This window comes from Rattus norvegicus, chromosome 4 (assembly GCF_021556685.1).
Source record: "Rattus norvegicus strain SHRSP/BbbUtx chromosome 4, alternate assembly SHRSP_T2T, whole genome shotgun sequence".
Classification (NCBI taxonomy): domain Eukaryota; kingdom Metazoa; phylum Chordata; class Mammalia; order Rodentia; family Muridae; genus Rattus; species Rattus norvegicus.
The window spans coordinates 163,836,642-163,855,926 of record NC_141537.1 but is presented as its reverse complement, the minus strand read 5'-3'; the positions used below and the strand labels follow the sequence as shown (position 1 = coordinate 163,855,926).

The 19,285-nt window shown below is 43.1% G+C and overlaps 2 protein-coding genes across 6 annotated transcripts in view; both read left to right on the top strand.

The window, feature by feature from the left end:
* Nucleotides 1-14,130, top strand: part of A2ml1 (alpha-2-macroglobulin-like 1) — a 42,258-nt gene extending 28,128 nt beyond the window's left edge. For 2 of the 3 annotated variants that reach the window (XM_087658266.1, XM_087658267.1), the window contains 13 exons: nucleotides 776-952; nucleotides 2,275-2,356; nucleotides 3,080-3,236; nucleotides 5,694-5,768; nucleotides 7,100-7,265; nucleotides 7,974-8,185; nucleotides 9,293-9,502; nucleotides 10,409-10,533; nucleotides 11,124-11,214; nucleotides 11,548-11,616; nucleotides 12,950-13,049; nucleotides 13,675-13,752; nucleotides 13,969-14,129. In XM_087658266.1, the coding sequence (XP_087514392.1) occupies nucleotides 776-952; nucleotides 2,275-2,356; nucleotides 3,080-3,236; nucleotides 5,694-5,768; nucleotides 7,100-7,265; nucleotides 7,974-8,185; nucleotides 9,293-9,502; nucleotides 10,409-10,533; nucleotides 11,124-11,214; nucleotides 11,548-11,616; nucleotides 12,950-13,049; nucleotides 13,675-13,727 (1,517 nt within the window). In that variant the 3' untranslated portion in view covers nucleotides 13,728-13,752; nucleotides 13,969-14,129. 3 annotated transcript variants of the gene reach the window in all.
* A 4,758-nt stretch (nucleotides 14,131-18,888) lies between these two features.
* The window catches only part of Pzp2 (PZP alpha-2-macroglobulin like 2), a 51,147-nt gene continuing 50,750 nt past the window's right edge, over nucleotides 18,889-19,285 (top strand). The window contains exon 1 of one of the 3 annotated variants that reach the window (XM_087656101.1): nucleotides 18,889-18,980. The gene's annotated coding sequence lies outside the window, so the exon portion shown is untranslated. The remainder of the gene's footprint in view (nucleotides 18,981-19,285) is intronic. The other 2 variants (XM_087656103.1, XM_087656102.1) reach the window with 2 other exon arrangements.

Genomic DNA, 19,285 nt, shown 5'->3' with positions numbered 1-19,285 from the left:
TGTGAGCTCTGAAGGCATGAAGCTTTCAGACAATGAATAAGCTTTCAGGTAATGAATACTTGCACTGGTAGGTAGTGGCAGATGCTCGGGGAACAGGAGAACCTGTTCTGACCTGTACATATGAATGCCTCTTGGAGATTATGATATGTTGTGACACTGAGAATTGACAGTAAAAAGACAGAGATGTTCCCTAAAGTCAAATGATTTGTCTATCATCAACATGCAAGCCTGTAGAAGAGGGATGGGTTATAGTTTATATTTCATCAGGCCAGTATCTCAAAACACAAATCAGAAGTAAGCCAACAAATGAGCACACTTCTATGCTTCCTCTTTGCTCTCTGCATGAGATTTTTCTGTGCTCTGGAAATGATCTTCTTATCCCCAGAGCCCCTCTAATTCTGCCCTTCAGAACCACCTCCCTCAAGAGTCCCTCTAGGAAACTTGGTTTGTTTATTTATTTTAAATTATGTATATAGGGGGCAGTATATTGACATAAGCATAGTGTCCACAAAGGCTGGAAACAATGATTTCCCCAGAAATGGAGTTAGAGGCAGTTGGGAGCCTTCCAATGTGGATGGTGGAAAATGAACTTTGGTCTGCTTCTGGAGCATCAAGGGCTCTTAGCCACTGAGTCACCTCTCCAGACTCCCATTTACCCATTTTAGAGTGAACTTTAAATAATTTCCTGTCCCCGTAGTGCCCTGTGGTTGTTACTGGTTGTTAAGGCAGCGGCTTAGCATAGTGTAAGGGCCTGACTCTCCGTTTCTGCCTTTAGGAGACATTCTGGGAGTCGCAATGCAGAATCTAGAGAGCCTTCTCCAGACACCCTATGGCTGCGGTGAACAGAACATTGCCCAGCTGGCAGCTGACATTTATATACTTGACTACCTCAACGCTACCAAACAGCTGACAGAAGAGGTCAGATCCAAGGCTCTTCTTCTCTTATCTAAAGGTGAGAGGGCTGAGCAGTTTCCACCCACAAAGGGGAAATCAATTGCAACCAATATTGAAATATGATCAGTCTTACTCTGGTGAGACAAAAGTGGACCTTTAGGTCCTCTGAGTCCTAGCCGTATGTTCTTTAAAATCTCTGTTCATTATTTAGCCTCCTAAATAGAATGGTAGTTTCAAATTGTGAACTTATCTTTATCTTTAAATTTTCTTTATTCATACATGCAAACAAAATGTGGTCATACCCACCCCTATGTCTCTCCTTCTTACCCTCCCCAACATGCCCCCCTCCAAATTTTGTGTCTTTTATTATTATAACCCACCAAGTCCAGGTAACACAGCACAGTACATATGTGCATGGTGTAGAGGCCTCTCCTAGAATGGGAGTGGGCTCCCAGCGGCCATACCCTCAGTAAACAATGAGTTTCCCACCTGCTGCAAACACTCACTACCAACAGCTCCTTAGCATAGAACTGAGCCTGGGGATCATCTACCCCATCTACGCCAGGATTTTGACTGGCTTGATCTTCTGTAGGACTTGAATAGGCAACCACAGCTCATATGAGCTCACAGTTATAATGGCCATGCCATGCTCGGAAGATGGCATTCCACAGTACGCACACCCCTCCCCCATCATCGGGCTGTTGCATCCTTCCTGTCTCCTCCTCTCAGATGTCCCCTGGACCTTGACAGTCACGAAATTAATATCAATGAGCTCGTTTGTAAATGTGTCATAGTTACCATACCATCTTGTTAATAAACAAGATGTTGCTGGGAGCAATGGCTGAAAATGAGTCACTTGTCAGCCCGTAGACTGACTTGCCTGCGTTCCAATGCAGTGATGTGATTGAAGGTGAATGCAGAAAGATGCATACAAGCGACATTAAAATGGGATATTGGGGACAAGTCCAGGAGGAAATGCATTTTGGGTTTTCTTCTTAGGAAAGTAAAACTGAGTGAAGTAAAATAACCTTAAGGGAAGGTGTTGATTTGCTAAATGCAGTTCAGAGCCATAACCTTAAGGGAAGGTGCTGATTGCTAAGTGCAGTTCAGAGCCATAACCTTAAGGGAAGGTGCTGATTGCTAAGTGCAGTTCAGAGCCATAACCTTAAGGGAAGGTGCTGATTGCTAAGTGCAGTGTGGAGCCAGCATTTAAGTAAGGCATTTTCTCTCTACACAGAGCTAGACAACCTGGAGTTTCAGGGACCCAAACTGAAGTGTCCACAGTAGCGCAGTCCAGGCCTTGTGATTTGCCCAGTGTGCTCCAGGCTTCTCCTTCTCTCGCAGGCTGAAGGACTCTGTTCTTACTCTGTTGTGTTTTAGGTTACCAGAAACACTTGTCTTTCAAGAACTATGATGGCTCATACGATGTGTTCTGCCATAACAACCAGGAAGGAAGTGTCTGGTGAGAGATTAAAACTTTGTTTCCCCCAAGAGGGGCGCCTCTTCTCTGAGGAGAAGGAAAGGGAGCAATAAGGGGAGGGATTTGTAAGAATGAGACTGGGAAGAGAGGAGGGAGGGGAGTGTGATTGGGATGTAAAGTGAATTTAAAAAAAGAATTCAGGAAAAAAAACCCTTTGTTTTCAATAACGCAAGTTATTTTCTAAGCAGGACTTGCAAGAAGGTGAGAGCAGCTTGAGCTCAGGGAGGGGTTTTCCAGCCAAGTGGGTTTTAAAGTGGTATTACTGATGCAGCAATATTCCCACAGTCTCTTGCAACCTGCTTAGCTGTCTGGTCACTTAGTGACGGCTTTCTGTGGTGACACAGCTCATCAGCTCCATGACAAGTGTCACGTCTTACTCTGCGCCTCCCAGTCTTGTTTAGATACTGGAAAGGGAAACCAGAAGACCCCACAGCGTTCTACATCATACCAGAGCTGTTTCTGGGCATGTATAATCAAATGAACTACACAGTCAGACCTTGAGTGGCAAAGATCCACCTACTCTGTTTTCTACCAATTTGCTGTTTACCATATTTTACGGACCCCAGTGAAAGGGCCACCGTCAGTCAAGACTAGTAACTGTCAACATCAGACACGTATGAATGCTTTACCAAAGGGAACAGTGCTGGTGAACCTGTAGCAATGACATCTTCACTCTAATGTTTGCTTTGATGGTCCCCATTGCAGGCTCAGTGCCCTTTCTTTCAAGACATTTGAGAAAATGAAGGAATATATTTTCATCGAAGAGACGGTCCCCAAACAGACCTTGATTTGGCTTGTGAAGAAGCAGAAATCAAACGGCTGCTTTAGAAAGAATGAGAATCTTGTCAACAATGCTCAGGAGGTATGGGACTCAAGGAGGCTTTCTACCCCGGTTTCTCTGTGTCACCTGCCTCTTCTGCCTTCCCTCCTCTGGAATGCATCGTTCTTGTGAATGTCATGTCATGCCTTCTGAGTCAGCTGTAGTCACAGGTCTCTCTTGTGTGTGTCCTCTCCTCGAGCATCCGTCCTGCTTTGTGAATGTTTAACCAGAGCCTAGGCAGAAGCTGCATATGTCTTTTGTTGAGTCAGGTTCCACAATCATTAAACTTGGAGAAAGGAGGGAAGAGGACTCAGCAGAAAAAGAAAGAACCTGGGAATTTGGAATCAGACAATACATTAAAGGGAGGTGGAGTTGAGTGTATGAGGAATTTCTTTCCACACCTTAGTCCTGAGGTTAAATCAAGGTCTCAGGTAGAAAATGCAGCTCAGGCTGGAGAGATGGCTCAGTGGTTAAGAGCACTGGCTGCTCTTCCAGAGGTCCTGAGTTCAATTCCCAGCAACCACATGGTGGCTCACAACCATCTGTAATGGGATCTGATGCCCTCTTCTGGTGTGTCTGAAGACAACAATGGTGTACTCATGTAACTAAAATAAATAAATCTTTAAAAAAAAAAGAAAAGAAAAGAAAAGAAAATGCAGCTCAGCTCATAGAGTGCGTCGACACAGAAACGCAGCTCCTACCTCAAAGAAAATAAGAGATAATTTACCCTGAAATCAAGCATGAAGGACCATGTTCCAGGAACACAGATGTAGGTCGCTCCAGTTCCATGTTCCAATTTTTTTTTGTTTAAGTTTTTTTTAAGTAATGGAACAAAGAAAGTCACAACTCTGAGAACTTTTCAAATACATTGCTTAGTAGACGGTCAGAGCAAAGCTGGGGGAACTGAACCCTGGGACTCAGAAGCTAGCTGATGATCCCCTTAGCCTTTTATTGGCGGAAACTAGGGATTTGTTAAATTAATACATTCCCAAAGGTTTTGTCTGTTAGTCACAAGATCTGGAGTCAGACACAGAGGTGATCAAGGAAGGGCTACTTAGGAGGCTAAAGATAGTTGAACTAGTTCTGGACCTGCAACATTCCAACCCCTCTATGACCACTGAGGTCTTTCACCTTCCTTCTGTCTCACCCATCAGCAAAGTAGCTCTTTGCTTTGTTCAAATTAATACCAAATCAGCCATATGAACTGCTTAGAATGCAAGTCAAATACCAGGCCACAGAATACTGTGCACAACATACGTATATTTAAAATTGAATGTTAATAATTCTCGTCAGATAGCATGACTACTATTCACCTAACTTAAATACTATATGTTAGTGTTTTTGTGACTAAGGTTGTGTGTTCAAACCTTTTCCCTAGTTAGTCTCCATTCGGAAACATGGTGGTTGTTTCATGGTTTGCTCTCCTTTTTTTAAAAAAAATTGGATATTTCTTTATTTTCATTTCAAATGTTATTCCCTTTCCCGGTTTCCTGTCCATAAGTCCCCTATCCCATCCCTATCCCCTTCTTCTATAAGAGTGTTCCCCTCCCCACCAACCCCCTCCCCCCGTCTGCCCCTGACATTCCCTTACACTGGGGGTCCAACCTTGGCAGGACCAAGGGCTTCTCCTTCCATTGGTTCCCAACCAGGCCATCCTCTGCTACCTATGCAGTTAAAGCCATGGGTTAGTCCATAAATAGTCTTTGGGTTGTGGTTTAGTCCCTGGAAGCTCTGGTCGGTTGGCATTGCTGTTCTTATGGGGTTGCAAGCCCCTTCAGCTCTTTCAGTTCTTTCTCTAATTCTTTCAACAGGGATCCCATTCTCAGTTCAGTGGTTTGCTGCTAGCATTTGCCTCTCTATTTGACATGCTCTGGATGTGTCTCTCAGGAGAGATCTATATCTGGTCCCTTTCAGCATGCACTTAATAGCTTCATCAATCTTATCTAGTCTTGGTGGCTGTATATATATGGGCCACACGTGGGGCAGGCTCTGAATGGCCATTCCTTCAGTCTCTGCTCTAAACTTTGTCTCTGTTTCCCCTCTATGGATATTTTTGTTCTCCCTTTTAAGAAGGAGTGAAGTATCCACATTTTGGTCATCCTTCTTCTTGAGCTTCCTGTGGTCTGTGGCTTGCATCTTGGGTAATTTGAGCTTTGGAGCTAATATTCACTTATCAATGAGTGCATACCATGTGTGTTTTTCTGTGACTGGGTTACCTCACTCAGGATGATATTTTTCAGTTCCATCTATTTGCCTATGAATTTCATGATGTCATTGCTTTTGATAGCTGAGTAGTACTCCACTGTGTAGATGTACCACATTTTCTGTTTCCATTCCTCTGTTGAAGGGCATCTGGGTTCTTTCCAGCTTCTGGCTATTATAAATAAGGCTGCTATGACCATAGTGGAGTATGTGTCTCTGTTGTATGTTGGAGCAGCTTTTGGGTATACGCCCAGGAGAAGTGCTCTCCTAAATGGCTCACTGTCCCTTTGTTCTCAGGACAGTGACGAGGATGATATCGCACTTACTGCATACGTCGTCGGGGCGTTCCTTGAAGGTGGACTCAATTCCAGTGTACGGATTCTCATCATCTGTGGCTTCACTCTGCTGAATGCACCTTAGCTGGAGTCTAGAATCAGAATGAAATCCTTAGACAGCATAAGATACCAGAACAACATTTAATTCATTACAATCCTTTGAACTGATGATGTTCAAAAGTCTTTTGATTCACCGACACTTTTGATGGCTAGAATTGTGGTTTTCCCCCAGGTTGGGTACACTCATGGAAAAACTCACTTTTTCTTGTGGTGTAGGTTATTTATGTGTTCCCTGAAATGCGGCTATGAACTTCAGCTTATGAACCTCTGCTCTAGTGGGCGTGACGGCACACACAGCGTTAGTGATGATTATGGTATTCAGGAAATCGTGGCAAACTGATCCTGGCATCTGAGGCCACTCCTGTTCATTATAGCCAGACCCAGACTCAAAAGTAAAAGCAGCGTCACTGAAGAAGGATGCCCGCTCTCAGCAAAGCCACAGTGGAAACGTTTGTTTCCAAGACACTGAAGCGCTTTTTTCAATAATAATAATTTGGTAAATGGGCTTTCCATTTGCCAATTCTGCTCCTAAGAGAGAAAATTTCCAGGGTCATTAGCATATTTTCAAATGCAAAACTCTATTTAAAGCATGAAAGTAATATTTTAGGTCTAAAAAATACAACTGCGTGTGATCTGGGCAGTTAGCTCAGTTACTAAAGCACTTGCCTCACATGCATGAGGACCTGAGTTCGGTTCCTAGAACCCATGAACAAGTGTAGGAAGCCTGGTAGATGGAAGCACGTGCCTATCATCCTGTTACTAAGGAGACAGAGAAAAGAGGATCTTGGGATTTGCTGGCCAGCGAGGCTAATATAATTAGTGAGCCCCAGCTAAAGCCAGACATCTCTAATGAGGTAACTTGTGGTCTTCAGATTGCCACCTAAATCTGTCCTCTGGCCACCATGACACATGCATATACACATGGTTGTGCACACACACACACACACACACACACACACACACACACACATATAATTACATGTTTTGTGACATGAAAGAAGTTTATATTATATCTAAAATACTGTTGATCTGATATTAAAGCACCTCGCTCCTTAAATTTTGTTTTCCCCTCCGAAAATAGTAGTCCAAATGGTATGCTGTATGTGGTTTTAAAATTATAGTGTGTGAATCTATATGATAGGTTTATATGTAAAAATAAAACATGTGAGTATGTATAATGGGTTTGGATGTGAAATGTGCTTCAGGGATATAGCATACACATCATAAACAGAAGTTAGCGTAAGTACTCAGCAAACTCCCGAAATGTTGAGGTGTTACTTACAAGCATATCTTCCCCCCCCCAACTAGTTTCCTGCCCTCCGCAATGGTCTCTATTGCCTGGAAGAAGCATTTTCGAGTAGTGTCACCGATGACCACACTCAAGCTATCATGGCTTATGTGTTCACATTAGCTGGGAAGCAACAGCAAGTGAAGTCCTTACTCCCAATCCTGGATCGGTCTGCTACAAAAACGAGTAAGTCTTATTACCAATTTCTCTTCGCTAGTGGGCAAAAGTCCCGAGATCAAAGTACAGAGCCTACTGAGAGATCGGGTCGAACCCTCCCTCCACCAAGTGCTTCGGCATCTCCGGAACAGGTCAGCAACTGTCTTCAAAGATTGCCAGATACTTAACTTTTTCTCAAACACCTGAAGGAAAGGAAATTAAGCATGCTGCAGATCATAATTACTTCTGAGATGACTTAACACCCTAAGGAGATGCCATATTTATTTCCCAGGATGTCATAGAGAAAAACCACAGACTTAAATCCCAGAAAGTTTTTTCTCTCTAGAGGGTAGACATGTAAGATCCTGAGAGCAAGAAGTATGGGCTCTTTGCCCGAAGTGGATGGCTTCTTCCTCTGCCTTCCGGTGTGTCCTCTGTGTGTGGACACCCTTGGCTCCCTTTTATTTGTCCATATTTCATCTCCTCATAATCATCATCAAATTGGATCATGTACCACCTTAGAAAACTCATTTTAACCTTATCACCTCTTGAAAGGTCCTATCCTGAAATCTGATCAAGGCTTCAGTACATTCGTTTAAAATTCAGGCCACAACAGGAATCCAAAGAATAGAGCCTGTCTATTAGTTACCCCTCTGAGTGGGTAACTTATAGAAGCTTGCTTTAAGGACTTGTGGAAATTCTTTGTATAGAGGCTGATTTTTTCCCCCACTTTCTCAGATAATATGATATACTGGGAGAAAGACGAGAAACCCAAGGCAGACAGCTCTCCATCATTCATTCCTTCTGCACTTTCCGGTGAGACAGAGAAGACGTGCTATGTGCTGTTGGCTGTCCTTTCCCAGGACACTCCGGACCTCGATTATGCCAGCAAGATTGTGCAGTGGCTTGCCCAGCGGATGAACTCCCATGGAGGCTTCTCTGCCGTGCAGGTGATTGGCTGATACAGGGTGAACGTGCTTAATGCAGAAAATGATTAACGTTCAAGATGATAATAATCGTCACGATAACAGAGCTTCTGAGATGAAGAGTATTCGATATCCTTTTTGAGGATTGAGGCATTTTGCTTTGTGTCTATGAATGCTTTGCATGTGTCTACATCTCTCCATCGAATCCCCTTGATCTGAAGTTAGAGACGCTTGTCAGCCACCACAGGGATACTGAGAATCACACCTAGGTTTTCCGCAAGAGCCATGGTGCTCCTAACCACTGAGCCATATCTCCAGCTCGAACATTTCATATTCCGAATCAAATTCAGAATTATTTAACCGATGATTACTCATGGGCTCGTTCCTGTGTTTCAGACACTCTTGCGAGGAGACACTATCTTAGGTGATAAATCAGAGATTCCCTTTAAAGAATGTAGGCCAAGTGTGTCTCCATTGCACAGTGGAAAGCAGAGTGAAGGTCTAGAAGAGATTTTCTTCATAAGAACAGAGTCTAGGTACTGCAGGTATCTGATGGTACAATGGTCAAAGCACATGTCAACTAGGAAGAGAGAGTTCTCTGTGCTTCTGTGGTCTCTGCATCAGAGAAAGCAAAAATGGGAACAGAAAATAAGAAAACGAATAGCCAGGAAGCCACGGGCGATCCCTTCCCTAACAGGGAGAATTGAAAGTCAGGGGAACTAGAGTTTCATTTAATGAGGACAATGTCCTTTTCTCTCCTCCTTTAAGGCTCAGTCCTTGTGAGATGGCAGGGTGACAAAATTCCAAAGACCCCTTTTCTGGATTTTGTCTCTCTTTGAGGATAAGGGACAGAAGTGTGGTCATCACACTGTGTGATACCTTCACTGTCTGACTAGATTTGACATGATATCAACAGTGGAGATGGTGATTTATAAAAAAAAAAATATTTCGGAAAACTAAAATCCAATTAATTTGCTGAAGACAATGAACTGGCAGCAAATCCCACCACTGAGCCTTCTTTGGTGTTCGCAGCATTGATTCTTGTCCTATTGGTAGCTTTAGGAATGTTTGTGGAGACTGACAAGAAGTTTGTCACCAACAATGGCTGACCTGTACCACTGTTCTGTTCAGGACACCACAGTGTGCCTTCTTGCCCTGACCCGATACATGAAGTTAACCGGCTCTAACCCTCAAAACACCATCACCCTGAGCACGGAAGAGTCTGAGGAGGTTTTCCACATTAACAGAGATAACCGCCTTCTGGTACAGCACTCAAAAGTTTCCGAGGGCCACAGACGATACACGGTGGATGTGGAAGGAGACGGATGCTCGTTCACCCAGGTAGTGAAGCCTTCCTCACTGGGAGAACCGAGCCTGTCTATAAGAATCCAGACCACTGTCCAGCTATGCGTGATGTGTTCCGTCACTTTGACTCTTCCTGGTTCCTGCCTCTCTCACATTTTTCTAACAACAGCAGAAAATGCAAGATACGTTATAGAGAAGTTAATTCACATTTTTTTAAATTATTTTTAAAGTTGACATTTAGGGACCGGAGAGATGATTCTGTGGTTAAGAACACTGGCCACTCTCTAGAGGATCAGGGTTCAATTCTGAACATCCACATGGTGACCACAACTCCAGTTCCAGGAGATCTGATAGTCTCCTCTGGCCTCTGTCAGCACTGAACACCACAAAACACCCACACACATAGAATAAAATAACAAATCTTTATAAAGTAGTAAAGTTGGCATACAGAGTAATATGCTTCCTAATAGCATTTTCATGGATGTTTTATTCATCTTTCTTCCTTACTCCCATCACCCCCTTTTCCCCCTTTGTTGAAGGTCCATCCCATCAATATCCCCTTTCTGCTTTCATGCCATAAGCACCTCATTATCTCCCCAAATAAAAGCTCTTTTTTCCATTTCATGATTCTCTTTCTAATTCCCCCCACTCTCTTCCCACAACACACACACACACACACACACAGACATGGACACACACGCACGTACAAGCATATATATATACACATTAAACATGTTTAGTAATTAAATTTGTCATACTGCTGGTAGAGAGTATTCTGCCTTCATCCAATTATGTCACCACGCTGTCCCCCATAAACACTTCACTGATCCTGGTTCCCTGATGATAGATAGCTCTATAAAGCACATTGAATATGGAGTTAAAGAGATAGCAGGTTCTTCAGTGTTTACTACAGGATGATTCTCAAGATGCTATCCTTCCCAGGCTACCCTCAGGTACAATGTGCCCCTTCCTAAGGAGGCCTCGGGGTTTTCCCTTTCTGTGAAAACCAGAAAGAGCAACTCTTCGGATGAACTCCAGACCAAGTTTGACCTCATGGTGACCCTCACGTAAGTGTAACGTTTTAATATCCACTCCCAGGTCAGAGAACTCGATCAAAGAGTTATTTCAAATAGGACTGAAGAAAACCAAACCTGAATGACAGTGACCACAGTGAGTCCCATGTTGACAGGTGATCTACACCACGGCCACATCACTGTCTTTTTAGATACTGGCTTATTAGACAGATCTTCGGCAATGTCTACGTGTGTGTGATTCACACTCCTCAGCTACAACCTGAGAGCTGTTGCCTTGCTGACCGATTAAGAGTGTGGAAACTCTCCTCGGGTGTTGGGCAAATCTAAAGCTGACAGGAACGGACATGATGTAAACAAGGACGGTTCTGTCTGTAGTTCTGACTTTGTGGAATTCAGGAAGGCTTTGTGTTCACAGAAGTCATGATCGGAACCAGGTGATGCCACCTTGCCCACCCGGCCTCTTGACCACTGTCCCTCGGCTGTGACTGCACTCATGGCCGAGGATGAAGTCTGCCAGCTCTCCAGACTTCAGGCTTATTAGCCCACCTGCCCACCTGCCAGCCTCACTGAGAGAGCTCGTGTTCCTAAACCCACGTAGAGATGTGTTTGCTTTTTCATTTCAGGTATACTGGAGCTCACGAAAGCTCCGGTACAGTCCTTGTGGATGTGAGGATGCTCTCTGGCTTTACTCCTGTCTTCTCATCTATCGAGGAGGTAAGTAAGAGTAGCCCTGTTTCCCAACACAGAGAAAGTGAGAGTGCATAAAAGATAAACTGAATAGTGGAATTCTTCATCTAAGCGCATTTCTTCGGGGTTGACGTTTGTATTTTGTCTGTACTGGAACAGGAGGAATGATGTTTTTATTCTGCAGAAATGCAATCGTTAGGTCCACTCTTCATCGTGTGTTTTTTTGCCCAGTTCCCTTGTATTCTCACCAAAACACTGAGGTACAAAGGGAACTTTCCCTAAACAGACAGCATAGTGCTTACCTCTAGAGGGGAACTCAGGTGTTCTGATCCTCAACTCTTCTTGTCAATCTCCTCAAAGCTTAAATTCAATGGTCAAGCGATGAAGACGGACATAAAGAACGGCCATGTTCTTTTCTACTTGAAAAACGTAAGTTCGACAACAATAGCTTGTTTTTTTCTTCCCTGACTTTGCTTCTGAGTTTTGTTTCATGGCTTTGTGTTCTGAGGGGGTGTTTGAAACCTTCTATTTATTAGGGACATGTGTGAAAGACTTTACTGTCTTAATGAGACACTGAAGATAGGCTGTGATCTACCTCACTAATCATACCCTTTCTATTAACAAGTTATTTTGTGTGAGCCATGGTTGCCTGACTCGTGTTTACAAACGTCTTTAATCCTTACAGAATGTGATGTAGTCAGTTACAGAGATGAATAATTCTTCTACAGCTTGAACACCAATGGAGAATGCATGATTTTTTTATTGCTTAAACCGTACATAGTCAAAGTATATACTGTGACATTTTGACATACAAATGTGAGTTGATTATTGTGAGTTGATTATTACAAACAAGCCAACTAACAATCCTCTCTTCATAAAATTACCTTTTTAGCATAATATTTTAAATTTATTCTTATTTATTTTCATACACATATACGGGGTATTTTGATAATATTCATTCTTCATCCCCTGCATCTCCTTCTCCCAGGACCCCCACACACACACACATACACACACACACACACACACACACACACACACACACACACACATGCTCCCAACCTCACGTCCTCTTTTAAGTAATCCACCAAATCTAATTAGTACTGCCCATATGCACATGGGTAGGGGACCATCAACTGTGACGTGTTCAACCTATCAGAGGCCACACCCCAGAAGAAAACTGGCTCTCCCTGCCTAGCAGACATCCATTGTCAATAGCAAGAGGTGTGCATCTGCCAAGTAGTTTCCTGTCATTCCCCTGCCACAGTTTCAGTATCCATCAATCTGTTAGCAAACAGACATGGCTTATTTCCGTCCCTTGGCACGTGTGAGCAACATTGAGGTGATCATGGCAGTGCCCTTTCAAGATAACAATCCAGTTTCTCTTGGATGTATCCTCTCAAGTAGGCTTTCTGAATCGTGTCATAATTCTATTTTTATTTTGGGCATGAGAAACTCCAAACCGTGGTGTGACTTCCGAAGCATTCTTTCTATGCACACATCCTTCCCACTCACACCAACCTACTCTCTCTAGCATGTTTGAGTGCATGCCTTAATAAAGCACCCACGCACCTTAACCTAAGCAGTGAAGCTTAAATGTTTACATGATTTAATATCAGCTAGCTCGTCGTTTTGCTGTCATATAAGCTAGTGGTGGGCTTGGTGTCTAAATTATGTAGGTCACAAGCTCATGGAATAAGTTTCTCAGTAACATTCTTTTTTCTCACCTACTAAGACTTGCTTATCATTCACCCCTTTATAGGTTCCCAAGGCAGCAACCAGCTTCACCTTCTCTATTGAACAAACCAACCTTGTGGTCAACATCCAGCCAGCCCCAGTCACGGTCCACAGCTATGAAAAAGGTAAACAACCACATCACAGCCATTGAACATGTCTGTAACTCACACTCTCTGAGCCACGGCACACCCCCAAACCATGATGGTTTCATGTTATAGGATAATTCTTTTATTATTTCATGATGTGGATTCTGACTGTGACAGTTCCCGGGATATCTTAACACTCAGAATCTCTTTTCTGTATTGTGCAAAGACTCATCCTTAACTTAAATATAAATGATCGCTAACCTTCCAAGCCTTTTTCATTATCATTGTTACTGAGTTAAAGATTTACTCTTGCATGGTGCTTCTATGATTTCAACTTAAGAATGGAAGAGAAAACATTATAGGGAAAAATGTAATAGATTGTGCTTCAAAGCAGTGACTTGTGGAGACCATGACACATCCCTTGGGACATGAGCTTGGTTAGTTTCTTGTTGGATGCCATTCAGAGTTTGTCAAGGAGTAGACAAACACCACCTGTCCTTTACTAATTTAAGGCACCCTGTCATATGACTTCCTTTAGGGGAATCTAAGGCTCGTTAAATGGATGAGTGATTACTTCTCTTGAAAAATGACTGGAAAGATTTGGTTTAGTGTCTTACACACAGTTGGAAATCTGGTAAAGACAAATGCTCTTTTTATTTTCCAGATGAATATGCTTTTGATTCTTACAACATCAATAGCATTTCAGATTCCCAGTAAGACAAAGCAGCTCACAGAGAAAAAGGTAAGGATGTTGTACGGAAGCCATGCCTATGCTTCTTAAAGCCGCTCATGTTTTTAATAGCTTGGCAGGTTATAAATGTGTGTGTGTGTGTGTGTGTGTGTGTGTGTGTGTGTGTGTGTGTGTGTGTACACATGACTTATACATCAGCATGCATGTTTATAGAGCTGTTGGGGGGGAGATGTGTATTTACTGTTTAAACTCTGCTTTAAATTGCAGGTGTGAGACTATTTCTTTGAATATACTTTTCTCCTGGTCACCATCCTAACAGAGAGCCTAACCAAGCACCTCTCACATCCTGAAGGATCTTCCATCACAGTGACTTCCTGTCAGCTTCACGTCCTTCCTTCTTTCCATTAAATGCATCATTTCAAGTCTGAGGCCACTGTTTTCTATCCTTTGTGGTTTTCATTACTGAAATCTCAGGGCTTCGAGTGCAACTGAATGATTTGCTTCATTTTTGTTTAAACTCAAGTTTGGGCATCTGAACTGTGCAGAACCGGAATCCCAAAGATGGAGAGAAATAGAAGTGGTGGTGGAGGAGATTAGATTAAAGTAGGAAAGTACTGTTTCAGCTCAACGGAAATACAGGCCATAAAACACAGTCTCCCTTGGGGAGCACTAGGAAATCACAGTGGGTGGGAAGCAGAAGGGGCCGGAGTTAAGGGAGAGATGCATTGAGTACAAGGTTGAGAGGTTACTACAGAGCACCCTGTCATTCTAAAAACCAGTGGGAGGGGATGCGCCTAACCCTGTAAAGGCTTGATGCCCAGGGAAGGGAGGAGTGGGGGGGGGAGCAGTGGCAAGGTGACGGTGGGGGTGATGGTGGGGGGTGGGTGAGGGAGGAGCGGGGAGCACACTCTCAGAGGCAAAGGGAGGGCTAAGACAGGATGAAGAACTGTGGGAGGGGGACCAGGAAAGGGATCAACATTTGAAATATAAATAAATAAAATAATTTAATAAAAATAAAAAAGGTGCCTGTTGGGCTGGAGAGATGGCTCAGAGGTTAAGAGCACTGGCTGCTCCTGAGTTCAATTCCCAGCAAACACATGGTGGCTCACAACCATCTGTAATGATGGCCTGCAGGCAGAACACTACGTACATAATAAATAAATATTAATTTAAAAAAAGGTGCCTGTTAGGGTTTAAACCTCGGCCCGTGCCAGGACAGAACACACCAAACCAACATGGTCCCACGTGGAGAGGTTTAATGAGAGAAGAGTAGAAGGGAGGAACAAAGGAGGCGGGCCATGGGCACGTGGTGGGAGGGGAATGAGGAGAGAAGGGACAAGGACAAAGAGGGCACGAGAACAGAGAAGAATAAGGACAAGGGAGAAAGGAGAGGATAGGGGAGGGGAGGGGAGGGGAAAAGAGGGGAGAGGAGAGAGAGGAGAGAGAGGAGAGAGAGGAGAGAGAGAGAGAGAGAGAGAGAGAGAGAGAGAGAGAGAGAGAGAGAGAGAGAGAGAAGGGAGCAAGCAGCTCCCTTTATAGTCAAGCAAAGCTGGCTATTGCTAGGCAACTGTGGGGGTGGAGCATAACTGGCTGTTTCCAAGTAACTGTGGGGGTGGGGGTGGAGCTTAGACAGAATACCAACAGTGCCCATTTAAAAATAAAACAAAAAACAAAAACAAACAAACGAACAAAAAACAAACCCTATTGTACTGCTTTAAGCTTACCTGAAGGCAATACATTAATCTACTCTTTGTCTGACTTAGCATTCCTGCTGTGTTAATGAATTTACATTGAAGATAGAAAAATGTGAAGGAGCTGGGGGGAAAAATGATAGAAATGAGAAGCTTCTGTATCAGCGTTCACACGGCTTCAGGATTCACTAAGATTCTTTTACAAACAGGAAAAGGCAACCAACAAATTCTCCAGTCCTACAGTTAAAGAATTTGGAGCCAAGAGCTCCTAGATCTCCCTAATGCTGTGACCCTTTAGTACAGTCCCTCATGCTGAGGTGACCCCCAGCCATAAAATTATTTCATTGGTACTTCATAACTGTAATGTTGCTCCTGTTAGGAATCATAATGAAAATACCTGGGGTTGGGGATTTAGCTCAGCGGTAGAGCACTTGCCTAGCAAGCACAAGGCCCTGGGTTCGGTCCCCAGCTCCGGAAAGAAAAAAGAAAAAAGAAAAAAAAAAAAAGAAAATATCTGTATTTTCCCATAGTCTTGGGCGACTCCAGTGAAAAGGCCATTGAACCACCTGCAAAGGAGTCCTGATCCACAGGTTGAGAACGCTGCCCTAGACTACCAGGATACAACAAAATGCAAAGCATTGGGGTAGTTAGATGTGCTCATCCATGTAGTTCCTCTGTTCGGGGTAGCATGCTCATCTTTAACCAATAAGCCTTATTGATTGACATTGAGTGAAACCTGCCTCCATCTGTGTGGGTGACTCCACTTAGTTAAGATTCTGTTCTTCTATTTTATCAAATACAGCAATTCAAACATGTAAGCAGGCCATCAACACTCGTGAAAATATTAAAATTTTTAAAAACCCACGGTCTGCCTGTATTTCAAAGATTCCACTCAAGGAAAATATGCCCCTTATAGCCTAACACTGGGACATTTTCCTTTTCTGTTGTTTTCATATGATTATAGGAAACTTCTTTTTTCCTAAACAAATAACCAACTCTGTTTATTTGTGTATCCAGTAGTGACACTAGATATATAATAAGATGGTTTCTCAAATTATAGGCAAGGAAGAAGGGTATGCAGATGACAATAGATAACTGACCAATTGTTGATCTGCCTTCCGAAAGGCTGATGGAGGGCTCCCTGCATTTGTCTACCGCGTCATGTTGACCTAGTATAGAGCCCTAGGCTTGAGTGTTGACAGTTGCTGAACACCCCCTTGGTGTTTAGGAGCTAAGAGTTCTACATTTTGTTCTAAAGGCAAACGGGAGAAGACTGTCTCATGGGCAGCTAGGAGGAGGGTCTCAAGACCACCCCCAAAGTGACACACTTCCTCCAACAAGGCCATACCTATTCCATCAAGACCACACCTCCTAATAGCACCACGCCCTGGGCCAAGCATATTCAAACCACCATGACAACCATCAATAACCATCAATAACTATGCCTGCTGCAAATTTAATTAGAGGAGGGAGCTACGTTTCAGTCCAGCAAGCAGCAGAACTTGGTAGTTTGAACCAGAGTTTGGCAGAAGTGGTTTGGCTTTAAAGTCAATGATATAAGAAAGGGGTTGTGGAATCCCCCTCCTCAGCTAAAGAAAAGCCACTGAGGCTGGGTGTGTCAAGGCTGTCTCTGCACGAAAGCCCAAAGAGACCACTTCGTGAAGCTGTGAAGCCAAAGCCTAGATTTCGTTGGATAATCCAATATGTTGGAGATGCAAGAGTCATGAGATACCTGTCAAGAGGAACCACATACAACCCGAGAGAGAGAGAGAGAGAGAGAGAGAGAGAGAGAGAGAGAGAGATGTTGCAGTTTACAAAGCTCAGAGGAGTTGGAGATCTGAACAGTACCTTGACATCAGACATGGGGAATTCAGAATTTGGAGTTTGCCCTGCTGCTTTTAGGTCTTGCTTTGGTCCAGTATTTCCTAATTATGCTCCCTTTCCTTCCCTTTGAAGTAGTAATACATCTCCTGTGCCATTATATGCTGGAAGTAAGTGATCAGCTTTTTTATTTTATTTTGCAGAGAGTTACAGCCTGCGTCTCAGAGACTTTGAATTTTGGACTTGTAAACAGTGTGGAGACTGTCATAGACTATGTGGACTTTTGAAGTTAGACTGAATGCATTTTTGTATTATAATATGGCTATGAACCTAAGGGGATCAGTGTGGTATGAATGTTGGGTCCAGCTTTGATTCAGAGTCCTCTGTTTCCCCTCTTAGGGTGTCCAGATGCCACTGTACCCTGGGCTTTATTTGGGGTGGGCTTCTATGCATACACTATTTGGGGTATACACACACACACACACACACACACACACAAACATATACATATACAAATATACATATGTGCTTCTTTGCTGAGGTTTAAGGTGTTGGAGATACCTTATTTGCATGGAGAAGTGTTCCAGGAAGTTGAACCTGTAATTTCGCCAGGGATTACGTGACATTCCCCAGGTAGAGCGTGGGTTGGGCTTCCCAGATCAGAGAGAAGAAAAGGTCCGCTAAGAAAATAGAGTCCTCCATTTTGTATCGGTCTTGTCCAGGAAGCCCTTCCCTGTACCAGTGAGTTCAAGTATATCCCCTATCTTCTCTTAATTAGAATTGGGGTTCCAGGTCTTATATTTAGGTTCTTATCCATATGGACCCTGGCAGTATCAACATTTAGACCAACAAATGGGACCCAGTGAAACTAAAACGTTTCTGAACAGCAAAGGAAACCACCATCTGAGTGAAGAGGCAGGCTACCAAGTAGGAAAAAGTAAAATCTTTATAAGATATATGTGTATGTATCTGTCAGGGAGTTACTATTTAGAACATGCATAGAACCCAAAAAACTAAACATCGAGGAAACAAACAACTCACTTAAAATTTTGGTGTGGAATTAATCATAAAGTTCTTAAAAGGTAAAATAAAATAGCCGAGAAACATTTTTTTTTCATATGCAGCATCCTTGGCTGTCAGAGAAATGCAGACTAAACCATCTTCAATTTAGGTTTATTTTCTACAAGAACATTCTCATCAAGTGTACTGGAGGTGGGGGATACCACTGAGATTTTGAAAAAGAAGACAGAATGAGTGGACTCTGTCTTGATGACACTCTGACTTGATCCCTGAATGCTGACACTGTATGACACAAAGAATGTGTCTTTGCAAAGTCAAAATCATGTGTTCCTTATGTCCTTTTTGTCTGCCTTTCTTCCTCCCTCCCAGAGTCTGCTCAGGAGCATACACCAAGGGCTATGCAACCCTTCCCCCTTTTCCATTCCATTCTCTGCCGGAACAAGATTCACAACGGGAGAAAACATACCCATCTTTGGGGCTAGCTAGGCTATCATGGCGAATATTCCCACTTCTGTCTTTCCTTAGAAACTTTGTTTCCAATACCATGTGTACTCATAGGAGCTTCCGTTTCTGTCTCAATATAAGCAAATATAGCTCAGATTTCTGCCTCAGTAGTTCAAAATGCAGCTCCCCCAGTGTACACACCAAAATGGGGAGGACACTTCATTCTCAGCCCACTCACAATTGCTCAACCTTCGGCAAACACACATCTCGGGAAATGACACTGGCTTAGAACCATGTCCAAAGGTAATGATGTTTTCCATGGTTTTCTTTTTTAAGTAGTTTTATTCTGCTAGTTTAAAAGGTCTGTTGTTCATTTAGCTTCCCACAGTTATTAGAAATGAAAAAATTCCTCTAATCCTTCTTGGTGTAAATATTTAGTACCGTGATTCAGTCAGGGTTTTGCTTCTTATTCACAACAGCCTCTTTTGGCCTTTGCCATTGAAGTTTCCTTGGTTAGTACAGTATAAATTCGTTAATCTTTTAAATGTGGGAGAGTTGTTGGAACTCAGCCAGGTTTATCATTCTACACACTGATTTGTTTATCTTAT